Source organism: Acanthochromis polyacanthus, chromosome 11 (genome assembly GCF_021347895.1).
Source record: "Acanthochromis polyacanthus isolate Apoly-LR-REF ecotype Palm Island chromosome 11, KAUST_Apoly_ChrSc, whole genome shotgun sequence".
In the NCBI taxonomy this organism is placed as follows: Eukaryota; Metazoa; Chordata; class Actinopteri; family Pomacentridae; genus Acanthochromis; species Acanthochromis polyacanthus.
Window position 1 is genome coordinate 11539359 of NC_067123.1, and position 21073 is coordinate 11560431.

General features: G+C 38.8%; 1 protein-coding gene across 2 annotated transcripts in view; it reads left to right on the forward strand.

The window, feature by feature from the left end:
- LOC110961271 (semaphorin-6D-like) overlaps positions 1-21073 on the forward strand; it is a 284544-nt gene that overhangs the window by 162610 nt on the left and 100861 nt on the right. For both annotated transcript variants that reach the window (XM_051956008.1, XM_051956007.1), the window contains exons 6-15: positions 322-379; positions 4999-5055; positions 5296-5397; positions 11416-11506; positions 12537-12659; positions 14416-14504; positions 15627-15716; positions 15813-15940; positions 18729-18860; positions 18947-19102. In XM_051956008.1, the coding sequence (XP_051811968.1) occupies positions 322-379; positions 4999-5055; positions 5296-5397; positions 11416-11506; positions 12537-12659; positions 14416-14504; positions 15627-15716; positions 15813-15940; positions 18729-18860; positions 18947-19102 (1026 nt within the window). The remainder of the gene's footprint in view (positions 1-321; positions 380-4998; positions 5056-5295; positions 5398-11415; positions 11507-12536; positions 12660-14415; positions 14505-15626; positions 15717-15812; positions 15941-18728; positions 18861-18946; positions 19103-21073) is intronic.

Sequence of the window (21073 nt, forward strand, 5' to 3'; positions counted from 1 at the left end):
AAAATATATATGAATTTCAATTGTGAATATTTTATTTTCTTACTTGGAGGCAAAAATGTCATCGTTCCAGTGCATTAAAACAAACAAAAAAAATAGAAGGCAGAACACAAAACCAGCTTCTTTTCACAGTAAGAATAAAACACAACAAGCGCCAGAACAGCATTAGAGTTTAAATATGCAGAAAAGAGGCCTTGAAGAAAAAGAACACACACAGACATGACGGGATGTTTAATGCTGGATTTGACACGGCTGTGGAGCGCCACATTCATCATAATCCTTTAAAGAGAAGCGAGCGCTGACGCTGTGCTTTGAACTCCTCAGGGATCACGTGTTCGCTGTGAATCTGACGACGGCTTCAGACGACTTCGTCCCGCAGCTGGTGAGTAAATTTATATGATAAACAGTTTATTTTTGGTTCTGTTGCTCCTGTCTGCACCAAGATTTTCAGGATGTCAATGTGATGTTCAGTCCCAGAGCTGCTGTTGGCTTCCCTTTCACCTCAGAGCTCTTCGTGCATCAGGTTCATGAAAAAAGACTATTGTAACAGGAATCAGTGAGAAGACTAAAGGTCAAAAGTGACGGAAATCACAGCTTTTTAGTTTACATTTTCTCAGTTTATTTGAAACTCTTCTTTTCGTCCTTAATTCAGATCAGCAACAAACACATTGAGCTCCGGGAATCGATAACTGAAATCTGGGAACAGAGTTAAAAGAAGCTTTTTTGACGAGGTTAAAGGTGTTTGGCAAATAACAAATTTTTAAAAAAATCCTCTTTCAAGAGTTTTGGCACTGCTCAGCTCAGCCTCTGTTCCAAGTCAGTGTCACTTACACAAGTTGTTATGAGTTTTATGAAGGTTTGAGGACAGTTTGTGCCTTTTAAAAGCAGCAGAGGACCTAGAACATGGTTGAATGCAAACGGGGAACATCCAGTGTTCAGTAGCTGCTGGATTCTGTTCTGTAGTTGCAAGATTTACTCATCTTACCCCTAAAAACCCACCAAAGGATGCTGAAAGGCATGTTGTCTTCTTAAAAAAATGCCAAAGTTAATACTGTCCAATTGCCAGAGCCAGAAACTGTTAAAACAGAAAGAATAAATCAGATTTCCAACTTTTCTTTTTCCCTTGAACCACTCATCTGTCAAATGCTGTTCGGTCTGGAAATTGAACCAGATCTAAGCTTCGATTCGTCATTTAAAAATTTGCCAATCATAAAATCAAATAACTAGCTGCACATTGAATAGACTAAAACACATAAGTTGGTGAATAGAGAAACAAATAAATAAACTTCATAAATAAACTCCATCAAATCAAAAGATATTAGTCACTAAAATATCCCAATTTAGAGATTAAATTTACTTAACTTTTTCCAACTGAATTGCACGTTGTAGATGGGTAGGTGAGGAAAACTAAAAAACTGGAAAAAAACAAATAATAAACTGTACATTGAGTAGACTAAAATATGTAAATAAGTTGATAAATGGAGAATCAATAAACCAAATTAATTCTAAGAAGAGTAATGAATAAGTAAAATCATCAAGTAAATTAAAAGTCTGTCTAAAAGAAGAAAGAGCTTAAATTTACTTATGTTTTCCAAATAAATTGCACATCATAGATTACTAAAATATATATATTACAATATTTCAATAAGTGAATAAATAAAGAAGTCACTACATCAAAATACTTCTAAGAAGACAAATGAATAAAATCTATCAAATCAATAAAAATCTACCAAAGGTCTGACTAAAAAGGTATTATTCACTAAAATATCACAACTTAGAGCTTAAATTTGCTTATTTTTTCCAACTGAATTGCACATCATAGATGAGTAGCTGAAGGACCATCAGAAAGTCGAAAATCTGACATCTGACTTTTTCAGTTTTTACAGGTATTGGCTCTGATAAATGGTGCAATTCTGGCAAATTTTTAATAAGTATTTATTATTTATTTTTGGCTTTTCAAACCTAGTAGGGTTTAGCAGGTCAAAGAGGAACTACACCACACACTCGGCTCCTCCTTTGTGATTCCTGCAGACAGCACTACTCTTCTAATTACATTTTGTGCATAGTTGTCCTTTATTGAATGTGTTGAATAAGCTTGATGTCTTCGCCGCTGTTTCGCTCTGTGATTTAGCCTTACATCAGAATCTTCCCCGTCCTGACGTCTGACAGCTCAGCAGCACAAGCTTTTTTACTTTCTGCACAATAGACACAGTAAATATCAGGGCGGCAGAACAAAACTAGAGCAGCTCGTAATGCGTGAGGCGGCACGAAGGACACGTTTCCTTTGATCCGCACACCTCCTCCTCATCAAAGAGAAGAGGTTACCGGGTGGCTCCTGACAGTAATGGGCCTCCCGGTGCATTGTGGGATGTCGGGCTGCAGAGGCCCTTTGATGTGCGCTGTTACTCTCGTTATCTATCAGCGATCCGACCTCAGCAGCTCGGCCAGCGACCACATCGCATCCCGCTCAGTATCTCTGTCCACATGCTGTGTACATTTTTACTTCAAAGTTTGTACTGTGTGCTGATATTTTACCAGAACATCCAAACCAAAGTTGCCACAGATTCAGTTTTCTTCGGCAAAAACATGCTGTCCAGTTGGGAAATAAGCAAAACAAATTCAGCTGCCAGTGCTCTGTGGATTTTACTCGATAAGTCAGGCCATGTGACTGCCATTATGGCGCATCAGATCTTGAAATAAGATCAAAAAGGCTCATTTCAAGCAATCTAGTTAATGCACTAAGCAGCCTATAGACAGACATGTACCTCGTATCCAATAAAAAGGAGTCCAAATGAAGCCAGTGTTGCTTATCAGGACAAGACAAGTGACATTTATGTGAATTAAGTTGAAGCATCTTACTTAGACACAGGAAGAAAGTGGTTTGATAATCCATTTATGCTAAAAACAAGATTCTAAATGCAAATACAAGATGATTACAGCTGCAGTTTTAGTCTCTAAGAAGTTATGTTTTTCTTGCAGTAGTTTTCTTGCAGTGTTTTCATGTTCACTTCATGTGGGATAGATGGTGGAAAGTTTTTCCAGTCTAGATGGTTGCATGAGTTGCATGCAACATTCAGAGATGCAACTGGGTTTGGAAGCCAAAACTACACTTCAACTGCAGTGTGGCTATTTTATGACAGTTCATAAAAAAGGATGTTAGCCCGTGCCAATAGAGCGTTCAGTGCCCAATCTTTATTTGTGCCTTTTGTTTTACCATCTCCACATTGGTTTTGTGTCCTTTGGATTTGTTTTGACAAATGAGTGCAATTATTTGGGATTGTATAGAAGGTGAATGTGTAATACTGAAGCAGATGGCAACTTGTACCGTCTGCTCCGATGATTTTCATTTATTTGGTTGCATTTTTTGTGACTAATCTTTTAAACCGTGTCGAGAATTTCGAATAGATCAAACTCCGGTAAGGAAACCCTAAATCAAGTCAAAATTACTTTGGCTCTTTTATGCAGTGCCGAGACAAACAAAAACAAAAACAAAACTGTACATTAACGAGGATTCTATGAGTGAGTCCCTCTTGCTCGTCCCTTAAAGATGCTGGGGTTGCATGAGTTGGTCAAAACACTGGGCACTGTCATATAATACTATGTCTATTCAAATGATGACTTTGGTTGTTGGGAAGCGTCCATGTTTGACTGTTTTTCACCTAGCTTCTTAATATATTACCAGTTATGAGGTTTAATTAGACATTCATGATGATTACTGCATTACTGCAAGGATTATTAACCACAAATTGGTTAATTGGCATTAACGATTTAACCGATTCAAAATATGTTAACCTGCAGGGCAGAAAACAAAAGACGTGCATGTCAAAAAATGTGTTGAAGATTAGCTGTAGTAACTGGTTGTGCCACCAGATGGAGCATTTTACTGTTTCATGTTGACCTGAGGAGATGGTCACTTGCACTGCTAGCAGCTTTAGGTTGGCAAGCAGAGAGGATTGTGGGTGTTAAGCTCATACATGGCCACTGTGAGAAAGTCTCATGTGGTGCTTAATGCTACCCACGCAGACTATTTTGCAGACTTGCGCTAAGACATCATCACTGTAACCCAGTGGCTGATTGGCTGACTGACAAATAATGTACGCTGACAGTTTGGCTTCAAAATCATCTACGTAAATACATTTGACTCGTTATATTTGTGAGATTAAGTAGTTTTCTTGTGTTGCCTTGTGAATGTGTTCATAATATGTTAATTCCACAAAAGGAGAGACTTGATTTTTCTTAAAAATCAACAAAAAAAAATATCAACAATCAGCAAATAAGAATTGAAAAATAGGTGTAAAAATCCCATATTTTGCATGTTTAGATCCAATAGTAAAACAGATTGGTGTGAAACAGTCCAATCAAGTCACTGCTTTATTTACACCACATTCCAACAACAGCAGTTTAAATATTGGAGTTAAGACCCCGTAGTGTTTTTAGGAATTTAACTGAGCACTTTACATATTAGGGATTAAAACTCTATAAAACTTACTAAAAAAAAAAACAAACAAATAAAAAAAACTAGCCGAACTAATGTAATTATATAGCTGAATTACGAAACTTAACCTAACTAATGTAGATTTTAAGGATTTACAGCATTAGTACTTATGAAGATTAACATGACTAATTCACACAGTTTTGACCCTGTAAACGTTTTAAAAGATAGCTCAAGAATCACATCAATAACAGAGTTGGTCATGTGGTTTAGGGATGTTTTTTTTTTTCAGCTGAAAGCCAGTGTTATACTATCTGTAAGGACTTAAAGGTCTGCTGGCATCAATGTGACGTGAGTTTTATCATCTCTAGTATTTGTTTTTTCCATCCAAATAGCAGATTTTTGTTGGAATTTTCCTCCACGTATCTGAGCTGAAGCCTCAGTAAACTGCTCCCTGATTGACTGAAGTGTTTCTGCAATCAGATGTGACTCACCATCCTCCTTACCTGTGTGTCTAATCAACCAACCGCAACGAGAAAGTAACCCTCTGCGTTTGCTCTTTGTTTCAGAAGCTGACATGGAAATCCAAAGACGTTGGCAAGTGTACGGTCCGAGGGAAGAACAGCGTAAGTTCAACCTCCATGTTTCACATTTTCTTCTTTTGTTTCTAGATCTTTTACTTCTGCTATTACCTCCAACATTTAACCCCCTTTCTTCTGTCTTATTTAACACTTCAGTATAGTCTCAGCCATGTTTTGTGGTGTTTTTTTTTTATATGACAAGCAGCGTTTTGGAGAACTGTTTCAGACCTTTTCATTTTTGTGAAGATGATATTTGTACATCTTAGTTGTGTGTTTGTGTTGCAGGACGAATGCTACAACTACGTTAAAGTCCTTGTGCCCCGAAATGACGAAACTCTATTTGCTTGTGGCACCAACGCTTTCAACCCAACCTGCCGAAACTACAAGGTAACAGACCCTTATTGCAGAAGAGCACATTTGGGGATGATAAGCTAGATTTGTTATACTGAGATATCTTGTCATTCTGCTGTTTTTAAAAAAAACTGCTTTAACATCACTAATAGTCATTACAATGTCTCCTGAGAGGGGTGCTTCTTTATTTTCCTGCACATATTCCATAAACCATGAATATGAATTTGAAACTCAGAGAACCACTGAACCTTTTATGGAATTACATCCATATATATTCCATTATTTTTTTGATTTGTCACCTGCTGCCTGAATTTAATGGTTTCCTCAACATAGATAAACATTTCCGCCTTAAATTGATGCAGAAAAAGGAACAAATTGGTGCATACAGTTTCACCAGAATGCAGGAAATGAAGTGTTTGACACTCAAAACCCGCTGCTTCATGCTTCTCTTAGTATTTAAAAGAAACCTCATGTGTGTTTAGTGCTGCAGCCCAGGTCCTTGGAGTGTTTTTGTCCCAGAAAAGGGTCGTTTAAAAAACCACCCAAGTGGTTTTTTACGCATATTGATACTTTCTAGGCTGCAGCAGAGGGAAATAACTGCAGGGATATCTGTAGAGGTTTTAAGAATTGGTTGCATGGAAAGTCGTCTTAATTAGTCTTTACTTTATTTTCTGCTGCTTCTCTGGCTCCAGGCGGGTTATGAGACGATGGAATCTTGGGTATAAATGAGTAGAAGCTATATGTAGCAACCCCCAAGCTGAAAAATACTCTTCATTTTTCTGGTAGATTTTCTACCGAGCTCTGTGATGTTCACACTGGAAATGCGAACAGAGGGGTCAGTAATCTATACCTGACTCTGAGTTGGGTTAAATTGATTACAGCTGAGAAGTCCTGATGAAAATGAGATGTTCCTGTCAATACATCCGCCCAGCTACAGTGGTAAATGAGTGAAGAGCTTGTTTGTTTTCCGTCATTCTTTGACCAGTTTGACAATGAAAAAGGTTTCAAATTGCTTCCGATGTACTTTAAGAGCATGCCTCTTTTATGCGGTACGTTGAGAAAAAGCTTTGATTTACGTTAACCCATCTGCGTAACGTGTTTCAACTACTGTCATCAAATGGAGCTACAGTTATGTTAATTGCACTTGAATCCTGTTTTGCGACAAAGAGCATCAAATAACACGGTCAGTGTGAGTTTTTGCAATTGGGAAAGTGTTTTCCATCCAATATTTGCAAACAGTCTGTCTTTTTTTGCAAATTAAAAGGATTCTGTATGTTTTGGTTTGTGTTATTGTGACAAGATTTAGGAATCTAGATCCTTCCAATCTATGATATTATTTAATCTACAGTAGTAAAATATAATAACACAGTTGGTCATCAGACTTGAAATTAACCAAAAGAAAACAAGCTGACATTTAAATTTAGGTATTTTCTGCTTAGTTGATGCATGACTTCAAAGCAGTTAATTAATTTCACCCCTGAATTGCTAAACTGCCTTTACGAAGTAGTTGCTATTAGTGACTTTAGTGAAAATACCAACATAATGTCACTGCGGTTAAAATATAGCCTTCCTGACTTGTGCATTTGTACATTTTCTAACCTGCTCCTTCCACTCCGTGCTGCCGAATTTGAGAACCTCCGTCACTAATGTCGGGTTCATGAGCAGGTAAAGTGACATCTATCCTGACGGCATTTCTCAGCTCCTAATTGAAAGTGTCAGAGCAAACGAAACACCTTCACAAAAGACACAATTTCAGGTGTCAATCCAGAGTCGCGCTCTCCTTTTTCACGCCTCCATTGCGCTGCAAGTTTGATTGACAGCCGATGACCCCATTTAGCAGAAGCTTCCTGAGCTTTGAAACCTCCGGCGGCGGGAAAAACAACCTGAAGACGAGCAGCGATTCTTTGTTTTTTGAAGAGTTTGGATCTGAGTAGACACGTAGCGTTCGGTAAAATGGAGATGCCTGCTCTCATTTCATGATTAATGAAGCAAAATAAAAATCAACTTGTCGTTTTTAAAGAACATGAAGTACTTTTTAAAGGCTTTTTATCCTGCAGATTTAATCACGGTGAAGTGGTTTCTAAAATGGTGCTTTGGTCAAGCTGCTGCGACAAGTTTTTTTTGAGGACATCAGCTCATGTCAGCCTCTGAACACTGATTCAGACGGACGCTTTAGCTGACGTGAACATGTGAGAGGCAGAGTATTCCCCTGTCGTAATGGATTTTCTCCAGTTAAAGCTTCACGTTTATGGCTTGTTTTAGTGTGGCAGCTGATAAACGCAGCAGTGGAACGAGAGTCTGTGCAGGGAACCTCCACATGTTTCTATTTCCTGTGAATTATTGGGTCTCACAAACAGCATCAAGCTCATAACAAAACTAGAATAAGCTGCAATTTTATTTAGTTCACTCAATAAAGAAGAAGAAGCCTTTAAGGGACTTGTTCAAATGACTAAAGTGGCATCTGGGCAGCACCAGGTCTTGAACTCAGAAAGTTTTCATCCAACAAATGCCCTACAGTCCATCCATCCATCGTACACCGCTTTATCCTCACTAGGGTAGCGTGGGGGCTGGAGCCTATCCCAGCTGACCCCTGGACAGGTCGCCAGTCTGTCGCAGGGCTACATATACAGACAAACATTCACTCTCACATTCACACCTACGGGCAATTTAGAGTAATCAATTAAACTTAGCATATTTATTTGGACTGTGGGAGGAAGCTGGAATGCCCGGAGAAAACCCACGCATGCACAGGGAGAACATGCAAACTCCATGCACATTTTCTCTCCGGCTCCTAATTCATTTAAGGTAGATTTTCACCGTTTTTAAAGAGAAGAAAATCTTCAAAAGTGAGATTCCACTCCTATCTTTTTCAATATAACAGCCGAAACACAATCAATTTGTGGAAACATCCAGCACCAGGTCATCATGTACAGTTGAAAAATTGCACTGCTGAGCTTGTAGTTTACCTTTCGTTGCCCCAGACAGGTATGTTACATGGGCTGTCAGCCTGAAGCCCTCACACAGAGCTTTAACACACTAAACCACATGAACATGCATTATTGATCGGAAGTCACCATTAGCCAGATGATTGTTGACTTCCAGTTGCATTCATAAATTCAGTCTGAAATGGTCAAAACATCGTCTGAACTGTTTCTCAGAAATTCAGCCATTCAGAGAAGCAGGGATTTGGTGATTTGGGAGCTGCAGACAAACTCTGTCTTCCTTTATTTTCACCATTTCTCTTACTGAATGTTGGTGCTGGCAGCTGTAGAAGAACCACTCTGTTTTTTGGACAAAAAAAAAAAAAACAACCTAAAAGCCATGAGTAAAGTACTGTTAAAGTACACGATCAATAAGAAGTAGTGGTAAGAGTAATAGTACCATCAAAATCTTAGTAATATCCATCCATAATGGTGTTTTTAAGAATTAAAGGGAGTATAGGACCCCCAGTCACAGCTTTTGGGTGAGGAACTCTGAATAGAGTTACTGCTTCATAGCATCAAAAGTGTGGTTTGGGCATCTAAAGCCTTCCTTTGGAATTTTCCAAGCAATTGAGGAGGCCCCAAGGTAGAACCACAAATCTATGGAAGGATTGTGTATCTCATCTGACCTGGGAACATCTAGGTTCCTGCTTATCCAAGACTCAATGCTGAATACATTGGAAGAAATGGATGACTCAATACAGTTTTAAGACTGAAAAGTTACAACACAGTGGGAGATGAAGTCTAAGTGTCAGGCTCTGACAGGAAAAGTTGGTTTTCTAAAGTCTGAGCAGTTGAAAACTGTTGCAGATATATTAAGATGCCACTCAAACGGTCAGTCACTTCTTCACTATCCAAGAACATCTGATTCCTCAGTGCCAAGTGCTAAGTGGTAACACACATGTTTTCAAGAGCTTAGCATCAAATTAGCATCAATTCACATGACATTCCAATGCTGAACTTAAAGATTTGAGAGGTTTCGTGGTCATTCATTGGGAAGAAAATGTTAACATTTTTCTGAAAATTGAAGAATCAGCATCCCAACAAAACTTTCATAGTCTCTTAAGAGTCCTTGACCCTGAAGAGTTGCTGTTTCTGTGACATTAGAGACATCTGACATCTTTCTCTACCTTTTACTTCACTATAAGGATCATAATGATGCCTGTAAACTACAATTAGGCAGGTCCTTTCAGGCTTCATCATTCATTCAGTGGGGCAGCAGCTCATCATGAACGCTCTGTTGTCTCTGAGTAAAGACATGTCCCGTCCTGCTGAGGGTTTTAATTAATCGTGTCCAAGCAGCTCCAAACAGCAGCAGACGATCCTGGTGGAAATGAAGGTCAACTGATGTACGTGATGGCTGAACTGACACCGAAAGAGATAATTAAAGTGTGCGACTGGATTTAATTTGAGGAGGATTCAGCCGACCTCGGTGTGTCCTGCTGAGTCGTCCAGTTGGGATAGAAAGTGGAGTAATGGATCGAGGTTGAGCGAGGCAGACAGGGAATTAAAATCAGAGAGCGAGGCCGGCCAGAAGGTCTCCAAGGGTGAAAGCGGCAGACAGGTGTATTTATGAGGCCTTTCGGGAGCCTCCGACAGCGATTCAGCTAACGTAGCTTCAGCGTTATCGACGCGGCTGACAGTGAAATATTATCAGACTGCTATCCACTCCGCTACAACATTATCAGCAGCATAATTAACTGAGATACGCCGCCATGAAAAGCGTTGTAAACACATTGTCAAAGCTGGTTGTCAGGCTTTCAGCCTCCCCCACGAGCCTCAGGTAGAACTTTCTGATGAAGGTGTTTGTTTCTAAGACTATGAAAAGTTACTGAATCAGAACAAAAACAGGGGAAATTGTGAATTTATTATATCAAAGCTGAGCCCATCTGTACCACCAGCAGCATCTTCAGTGCTTTATTAACAGATCATGCAGCAGATATGAGTGTATTATTAGCTCAGGTACAGTAACAGGCTGACTGACACCAGCTGATTAGCAGCATTATCATCCTTTCTGCTGTGTTAGCATTAGCACACATCTAAAGATGAAGCTTGAACTCAGTGACTCTATGAAATGTCTGCAACACCACAACTTTGGTTTCATACCTTTGGTATCTGTCTGTCTATCTAACTTTTCACATAGTTTTTATATTTAGAAGCTCCCTAAGACCTCAAATTAAAGTGTAACTGTTTCACCTATGGGCTGCACAGCGGCGTAGTGGTTAGCACTTTCGCCTTGCAGCGAGAAGATCCCGGGGTGGGCCTGGGATCTTTCTGCATGGAGTTTGCATGTTTTCTCTGTGCATGCGTGGGTTTTCTCCGGGCACTCCGGCTTCCTCCCACAGTCCAAAAATATGCTGAGGTTAATTGATCACTCTAAATTGCCGGTAGGTGTGAGTGTGATTGTTTGTCTGTATATGTAGCCCTGTGACAGACTGGCGACCTGTCCAGGGTGTCCCCTGCCTTCGCTCAAGTCAGCTGGGATAGGCTCCAGCACCCCCCGCGACCCTAATGAGGATAAAGCGGTGTATAGAGGATGGATGTTTCACCTATGACTTCTTGGAGACGATCTTGGTTTACTCTGTTGGTAACAAATGAAAAAGAAACAGCACTGTGCAATAAGCTGCTTTCCTGCTAGAGGACAGGACGAAAGGATTGAGAATGTGCATAGACATCCATGGGTAGAAAAGTGACCTGACCCACAATTTTGGTTTTCGCGTGTATTTTTTAGCATCCATTATTTAACCACCCAACCCCAACCTGCCACTCCCACTGTAGGACGCCTTAACTATAGCTTTTTCTGTGTATGAAAATAATAAATAAATAAACTTTAATGTTTTGAGGAGCTGCATCCTGGTGTTTGAGAAGGTGGACCAATAATAACAGCTTTTTACACACAAAAATTAACTTATTGACACAACCAAACTGAACCTGTTTTGTTTTCCATAAGCTCACCAGTAGACTTGACACATGCATTAACGACGTCTTGCATACCTGGTTATGTTTTCTTAATAGTGATTTGTACTTTATTATTGTTTCCAAAACATAAAAATATTTTGTCTCCTCTTGTCAGATGACGTCCTTGGAGCAGGTCGGTGAGGAAGTGGTCGGTCAAGCTCGATGTCCCTTCGAGTCCGGTCAGTCCAACGTCGGACTGTTTGCTGGTGAGTCAACTGTAACTCCTGGATCAAACACATAGGAGCTGTTCATTTGGGAGAGCTGAACGATTTGGGAAAAGATCTAATTGCAATGTAATTTTTTAAAGCTTCACTAAAAGATTTAATGCATATGATGGAACACTGAATACTAGATACTAAAAAGACACTAATAAATCTGCATTCTAATGTAAAAATGAGTGACTTTTCCTTTAGGTTTTTCCTAATTGTGGAGCATGACATATTACACAAGTAGGATAACAGGAATTTATGAAACTATTGATACAATGGCTAAAACTCTGGATCAGACACATTGCATAATATATGTCCTAAATAGCACTTTTTGATCATATTGTTTGAAAAGGGTGTTAATGTTCTTGATTTAACCTTTAAATGTTGCACCATACAAACTGGGTAGAAATATTTATAACATTCGATATTCTTATATACTCACAAGGAAAACAAGACATTTAGCAAACAAAGATCCATTGTCGAGCAATTAAGCCCAAACAATACTAGTGACTTGTATATGTAGAGTTTTTTCCTGTGTAGAGGAGCTTTGGATGTTCCCCACTTACATTTTAGCCACCACCACAGGGAAATCACCAGCGCCAAAAAGCTGAATACTGAGGATCAAGTGTTATGTACTCATCATTATAGACATTTGAGTTTAGTAAATGGTCTGAAACACCAGGAAAATGCCGAGATTTCTGTCAAAAAAGATTTGCAGATTAGATTATGAGTTTCCTGTCATGTGTAGCAGCCCCCCAAAGACCCATTCTGAGTCAGAAAGAAGAGGACAGTATAGTTTATATACTGGTTGGGTACCAATATGTAGTCTGGTAAAAAATAAAAAATAAAAAAATACATATATATATATATATATATATATCTTCTTTTTTATCAGTGTCTGAGGTTTTAGCTTATTTTGCAGCTGTAAAACTACTGTAACAGACAAACATGCTTCTTAAATTCCTTAAATGTAGCATACCTGAGGAGTTCCGTTTTTACAAAAAAGCACATGTTGGTGTTTCTTCAGGTGGAGATTTCTACTCAGCCACTATGACGGACTTTCTGGCGAGTGACGCCGTCATCTACAGAAGTCTGGGAGACGGTCGACCCGTCCTCAGGACCGTCAAATACGACTCCAAGTGGCTCAGAGGTATGTCACTAACTAAGAACCCTTGACTTGGATTCAGTAATGTTCTGTGAGTCAGACTTCTCTTCTTGATTATTCAGGGGGAAATGAGAACTGGGCTAATTTACTTTTTGTATCAAGTAGAAAAATAGAAAAATGACTGAATTTGCCCGGCTTAAGAATCAAGAATTAAGTGTCGACACTGAAACAAAAAATATCTTGCAGTCCCACTTTAAAGGCAGTGGCTTTCTTCAGATGATTTGTTTCGTCCTTTGTGACGTTCTCTTCTCGCAGACCTTTACTGTAGAGACTATGATGTAAACCTGCTGAAATCCAAACTGAGACTTTGGTGTAGTATCCAAATTTTATTTCCAGTTAAATGTGCAGAAACACAGCTGAACTTGACAAACAAATAGCTGTCCAAATACCTTATTTTCTACATTGTATGTTGGTTGTTGGTCTACAAAGGTTGGAAACCATCTAGTTGAAAGAAAACATTTTGAAGATTGTCTTAGTTCTCCACAACAAGTCTCAGTTGAGTTTTATTTGGACTGGAAGAAGTGCTTTTTCCAAAATAAATAATGAGCCTTCAAGCTGGACAACTAAACTAGTGGTTAATGAATTAATTTGGGTAACTTTGACAATTAGCCTTCAGAATTGCAATGTTGCCTTTACAAAATCACCACAAGTATACAATTTATAATAGTCAGATAAAAAGAGAACAGAAAAAATAGCAGGATATTGAACTCACGTTCTTTCTTCTTTAAGCTAATACTGTGCAATATATGATTACGTAAAGAAAATATAACCAAATCTACACTTAAAATGCTCATATTCCATTCAAAAATTGGCAAAAATACACCACGAATAAAACTTTGTTTAACCCAAATTCAGAATTCTCAGATGAACTGCGGGCTGTGTTTAGACAAGACAAGTGTGGATATGAATTATAAGTGTGAGGAGTAAAATATAGTTGTATAGTATGTGAAGCTACCATTTGTAATGAATTTATTTATTTATTTATTTATTTTTGTAAAATAAATAATCAAAGAAATTCAACTTTCATTACTTGTTCTTTCATGATTTATGGCATTTTGATTTCCTTATTCTTTATTATAAGACGTTTTAGCTGTTTCTACTTTTAGCCATAGATTGTTCTGTTTCCATTGAGGTACAGAACTTTATATTGCAGTGGAAAAAGAGCCAACAATGACTAAAAATGTGACAGAAGCAAAACATCACCCAGAAATTATTCAGGGTTTAGAGGATTAAGTAACAGTTTTAGCTTCAAGTACCTTCATTGGCTTGACTTGACATTGATTTTCATTCCTTCTTCATAGATTCCCATGAGAAATCTTCTGGGGACACGTGATTACGTTTGAAATTATATAGATTAAATGATTAAAACTCAAGTGGCCAATTTGCGATGTGCAGAACACCTTTTAATTAATCTTAGCATCCAACGGCCTGCAGGCCTGAAATACATCTACAGCTATGTTTGAATCCTGATGGCCGTCACGTAAATATTCCTCACAGGCTGCAGATTAATGAAGCTCACAGGTCATAAAAAACTTCTTCTCTGCAGGGTTCCCAAAAAAAGGCATTTTGAGGAAGTTAAGAAGTCAGTCACCATGAACTAAAAGTGGGCGAAGCTGCCTTTTATCACCCAATAACTCCAGGGTTGTGTTGAGCAGCGCAGACTGAAGGTTACGGTGAGGGAAGATGTGAGCAGAGACTGAAAATGGAGAAAACTGATAATCCGATCCTCCTCTCTCTGCAGAGCCTCACTTTCAGCATGCCATCGACTACGGTAACTACGTCTACTTCTTCCTGAGTGAAATCGCAGTGGAGTACACCGCCCTGGGCAAGGTACCAGTGTGTGAATGTTTGCCTCTCATAGTAAAGAAGATGTAAAAACTTTCTCAAGTCTGGTGCTTGTATGAAACTGAAACAGGCTTTACTTGCTGTTTTCATTCCTCCTGGTCACTACGGGAGTGGAAGATCAATTTCTAATATGTTTCCAATGGAAGTGAAGGACAGCAGAAATCTTCCCCAAGTTGGAGGAGGGAATGTCACGAATAATGGTCATGATTGGAAATTTGATATTACATTTATTCTGTAGTGTCCACATCAATGAGTCGATTAATTGGTTGACATGCCCTCATTTGAGCAAATTCTCAATATTCTGACAACCACCGATGTTGCTTTCATGAAGAGAAAAGCTCTGCATTAACAGCATTCTAAGATCAATCCATTACTTTTAGTAGCAGTGGATCAGAATACTTGTAAACACCCCCGGGTTTTCACAGCATTGAAGTGGTCCAACCTAATAGAGGTTGGAGTTATGTAATATTTCCTGAAGCTTACTGTCAAAAAATTTAGTATTACTGACACTATGTCAAACGAACATAAAACTACATGGGACACGATCTTTCTCAAAACAAATACCAAGAGCCAAAAAACTCCCACAATAACACACAAAGCCACCAAAAGCATACACTATAAGAACAGAAAGGGATGCATAATGACCACACTGAGGCACAAAATATCCACGAGACACAAAACCACCACAAATATACACAAAAAGACCAGAAAGAGATGCAAACTGACCACAGAGAGATCACATATATCTTTCTGGTCTCTCCCAATATGCTGTACAGATACAACTTTGATCATCCATACTGTTTTTGTTGTATTTATTATTATATTTTGTATTTGATTACTTGACACGATGTCAAAGAAGTCGCCAATGTGACTGCATTTGTCTCAAACGAATGGACAAAAGTGACACTTTGCTAACAGTACTTTGTATATTAAAGCTCAACAAGTAGAGTAGAGTTGAAGAGTAGATTTAATTTCGGTCCACCAAGACTTTCTATTGATTTGTTGCAGATCCAGGAAATCGTCAGGACCCACGCTGTGCAATAGTTGTTGATAACAAACAGTTTAACCTCATGACATCTTAATAACATCTCCAAATAATGTCTCCAGGTGGTGTTTTCTCGAGTTGCCCGGGTTTGTAAGAACGACAACGGAGGATCTCCAAGAGTCCTGGAGAGATACTGGACGTCCTTCCTAAAGGTGATGTCACACTTTTGTTTGAATGAAACAAGTCTTCAGACCACAATGTCTTCTGTTATTTATTAATATAACATCAACTCTCTATGTTCTTTTCAGGCCCGGTTGAACTGTTCGGTTCCTGGAGATTCCTTCTTCTACTTCGATGTTCTTCAGTCTCTCACCAACGTTCTGCAGATCAACCAGAGACCTGCGGTGGTTGGAGTCTTCACCACTCAGGCCAACAGGTACTCGCCTCCCAGAGCTCTGAGAGGCCTTCAAGTTAGTGTTTTTGAAGATCAGTCTGCACTATGAGATCAGGGAAGGGAGATTTTCAAAGTAAAAGGGCTTCATTAAAATGTTAGAATGTATTGTAGAAAATATTAAAGTTTTGGTTGTTGGAATGTTTTTTGGAAAGTAAATATATTTAGAAAGGATGGACATAGTCAAGACTTGTTTTGGAACATAGGGTCAGGAAACGGGTGAACTTTTTCAAATTAAGGAGTCTTTGGAAAGTCAGAACATTTTTGAGAAATGGGGACATTTTTAGGAAGGTCGGACATAGTGAAATTGTGAATTGGAAATGCATCTTGGCTCATAAAAGCTGTGTTTTATTTTAAAGTGAAAACTTCTTTGGTGAGTAAAGACATTCTTAGAAAGTCAGGACTTTGTTAGAATGTGAGGACAATTTTAATGAGTGGGAATATTTTGGAAAATGTATTTAGGAGAGTGGTAAGAGTTTTTTTGAAAACTTTGTTTTTGCAACTGAAACGTTTATGAAAACTGTTCATAATTTTGTAGAGATAAGACATTTTTAGAAAATTTATTTTGTTTGTGACAAATATGACAACATTTCTGGAAGGTTGAACAAATGCTTTGCAACATGAGGTTGACTGTTCTGGAAAAAGAAGACTTTTTTGGTAAATGCATCTTTGGAAATGAAGACATTCTTAGAATGGGTGAAAATATTCAATAAGTGTCATCATGTGGTGACTTTAATTGGGATGTAAAGATGTTTTTGAAAAGGCAGTGCCTCCTCTGGATACCAAGATTATCCTTGAAAATGTGGACTTCATTAGAAAATGAATGTATTTTTTGAATGTGGTGGATTTATTTTGTAAAATGCAACATTTTGAACAGTGGAAATGTTTTTTGCAAAAGTGGTTTTATGGAAATGAGGACATTTTTAAAATGTCAGGAGTCGACCATTATGTTTTTTGGTTTTTTTGTGGCATTAAAGACCAGAGCCCAACAGTGGATATTTCGAACAGATGTATTTGTAATAAAAATGAAAATCTTAGTGTCAAAATTAAGAATAACAAAAATGCCATGAGAGGAAGCTGCATCAGAGCCAAAGTTGTGGATTTGTAAACCAATTCATTTTACAGGGGATCAGCTAAAGAATAATTAAAAATAATTGGAAAAATGCTGAATATTGGACCTGTTAATCAGCCAGGCTAATTATCAGTCAACCCCAAAATAATTATTCCAGTTCTCACTCCAATAAACGTCTTCTTACAGGTTAAAGATTAAAGATTTAGATTAGGCTGAGTGATCATATGTAAGTGAGCGTCTTCACAGTTTTAGATCTACAAATCTTTTTTCTAGTAGAAATGCTTCTTTTTTTGGCTTCACTCACCTCCTTCTTGTATTCCCCTCTTTGCGTTGTCTTCCCGTCTTTCTTCAAAGCCGTCGTAATACTCTAGGAGTCTGTCCTCATTAGCTGCTGCTCAGTATGTGTTGATGACAGTCAGCAGCTCAGAGCTCCGTCCTCTCTCCATGTGTCTCCAGTGAACTGACTTTACTTGTTTGCACTCAGTCTGGATTATATAAAGTTTGATTTGCTGTGTGGATTCTGCTGTGAGTCACAAACTTGGCAGAGTGCTCTGTGACCCAATGTTCGCTGTATTTTAGTTTTTTAAGTCTCAGGATGGAGCTTGTCGGCTTTAGTTTCAGTTCAGATCTGAAACTTTGATCTTACATTACTGAAAGTTATCTGAGCTTCCTTGAACCCTCTGAACCTCAGACCCCCAAAAGGCATGCTGTCCTTAAAAAAAACATTAAAAATTAAACAATGTAATGGAAGAAGCAACTTGAAAAGCAGGAAGAATCGTGGAATTTTCAACTTGCCGATGGTCCTTGAACTAGTCGTGTGTAAATCATCAGGAAACGTAATCAATCTAAGTTTAAAATCATGTAAGTTAATCAAAATCACTATTGTGCATGTTTTATTAAAAACAATAAAACAAAAAAAGCAAACAAAAAAATAACATTTGCCCCAGATTCTATTAAAAATAAACACCAAAAATTCAGGACCTCTTGAGCTCAACTAGGATGAACTCTGTTTACTCAGAGCAGACAGATGAAAAGCATGGACAAAACTACAATTTGTAGAGTCATTTTTTAGAATCTATTTCCAATATTCGGAACACCTGTGGTACTTGGAAAAGTGTTAGAAATGTTCGTTCCTGTTCGTTTTTTAAAATTCTATTTTTGTAAAACTATAGACTAAAGAAATAAAACATAGTGGATCAATTAAGTAAATGCAGCATAGCTCCAAAATGGTAAACAGAGGAGCAAATTGGTGGAAGATACATTCAGTATGGTGAAACATCTTAGTCGTAGCATGAAAAATGTTGAATTTTTAAAACATGTAAGAATTGAAATATCTATAATGTGTCAAGACCCCTAGGTTTTCCAGCTTTGGTAACATCTGTGGGAACTTGGAAAGATGTTCTACATGTTCATTTTAGATGTTTCCCATTTTTGCACGACAAATAATCAAATAAATTCAATTTGTTTTTGTCTTCTTATAATTTATGACTTTAGAAATGTTTCATATTTCAGAAGAGATGGTTATCGCCATTCTTTGTCATGGTTGTGCTGTTTCCGTAGTGGTGTAGGACTTTATATTTCAGTAAAAAATGAGCCTACTGTGAGAAAAAATTGACAGAAGCAACAAAAACAACACCAGGTTGTGTAACCTCAAAAAGAATGTTGTTCTGGTTGAAGTTTTCTGACTCTGTCTTTCTCCAGTATCCCCGGCTCAGCAGTTTGTGCCTTCTACATGGATGACATCGAGAAAGTCTTCAACGGCAAGTTCAAGGAGCAGAGGACCAGCGACTCGTCCTGGACTCCGGTAGCCGACGAACAGGTTCCCCGACCGAGGTGAGGCAACAGATAGAGTTTAAAACCTGTTGCAGTCTGACGCAACCAGAAAAGAGATCTAAAGTTGTGTTTTGTTCTATCTCCAGGCCCGGTACTTGTGCAGGTGACGGTCCGGCGTCAGACTACAAATCGTCGGTTCAGTTTCCTGATGAGACGCTGACCTTCATCAAGTCGTATCCTCTGATGGATGAAGCTGTTCCCTCCGTCAATGACCGACCCTGTTTCACCAGAACATCCAGCAGGTATTATGCTCTGTTAGAATTAGGCATGGGAATTTCGACTAATTTCCGAACTGACTAGTCACTAATTTTATTACCGACTAGTTGGTTCGGAAAACTTGCAATTTAACCCTTTAAGCGCCAAAGTCGCAATATTGCGACAAGCAACATTGCTGAACATAACAAGCCATAGCTTCAAATGTACTGCCTCATGTACTGTACACCAGGAGATGGCGGACATCTGGAACTTAATCTGAGCATCAGTTGTGGGCGTGTTTTCATTCAAAGTTTTGGAATTTACAGAGTTTGAAAACCGAGGAGACGAGAATCGCCGTCGGAGCGTATCAGAGCGCAAGACGGCACATTTTAGAGTGAGAAAACTCACCATACAGAGAGGTCTGGTCAACGCTGACAAAGTACTTTGTCAAATAATGGCTTACTCATATTCTGAAGAGGAATATTCACCCTCTGATGAAGATGTTCAGACAGAAAGTGCCGCTGCGTCTGTGCGTAACGGCAGCGGGTCGGTGCGCCATGACAGTCCACGAGCAGCACATACTGGAGCCAATGCTTTGCTTCGGGGTGGCAGGAAGGGACGTGGTGGGTGTAGCTGCAGTGGTCAAAACACCACTAATGATGAGGGGGATAGTGGGGGTTGAAAAAGAGACAAGCATATGCTACTGGCAGGATCAACCAGGTAGCCCAGACGATCGTAGAGCTGCATGGCGGCGCCCGGCCAGGAACGGGGGGGGACAGGCGGACAGGCGGTGTAGGTTTGGAGAAATGAACGTGTCATCCGGAGGTCGACCGCCCCCTGCTACGTGTGTGTGTGTGAGGGGAGGGGAGGAGGAGCAATTCTCTCCCTGGCTGCTCAGCCTGTTTACAATGAAGCTGATGCAGAGGCACGAAGAACAAGATGCATGATGTTTAACCGACTAGTAAAATACTAAACGTTTAATAAATGAGTAGGTGGTTAAACGATTAAACGACTAGTCGCGCACATCCATAGTTAGAATAAGAAGAAGCTTAATGAACTCTGGGGATATTGAAGGAACCTTGTTTGCTTGGGATGTTCCTTGAAAAAGACGTTTCTGGAGGAACTTTTAATAACCTCAAAGGTGGTTCCCGGAGGATTTTTTTGTAGTTATGTATAGGCTTATCCGACATTCAACACCTGCACTTTAATTGATTTTACTTTTAAAGCTTTATTCTTCATGCCACATACACTTTATTGAAGCTTCATTGTAATTGTGTACACTGCAAAACACTATGGAGAAGTCATTATTTGAAGTGTATCACAGGTTTCTTCATCATATATAATTTAAAAACTAATTATTTTTAGGTCATGATCTTTTGGCAATGAAATATGGAGCTGTTATGAACAACATTGGAGATTTTAATGCTCAGACTGCTTTTGTACATTTTCACAAAAACGGAAGCTTGTCTGACTTTCTGCAATTTTTCTCTACAATAATGCAAAGATTGCCATTTCATATGCGAACATCTGCAGTATTGTTTGTTGTTCACTTTTAAAAAAGAAAAGGTTCCACAGTAATAATTACAATAATAAGTTTAAAATGGAACCCCAAACCCACGAGTAACCCTAAACCTTATGGGGGAAGAACTTTTTGTCTATTCAAACTGGAACCCCAAACATTACAAATATTTCTACCATTTTGTAAGGTTTCGGGTTACTCAAGGGCTTCTGGGTTCCAGTTTGGTTAGTAAAGAGGTTTCCTCGCGTTAGCATTTAGAATTAAAAAGGTTCCTCCACCATGGCAATGGGGAAAAACCTAAAAAGTTCCTTGAGGCTTCCTTGAAGAGTGTACAGAATACCAACATCCAAATGGGAATAAAAATGAATCTTGGGATGTTTTAAATCCAAAAACTGACTCAAAGTAAGCATGGAAAGAAGCTGACTGATGAATTCTGCCAACAGATGAAGGGCAACATTGTCTAACGTCCTGACATTTTTATTTGATGCACAACTTCACG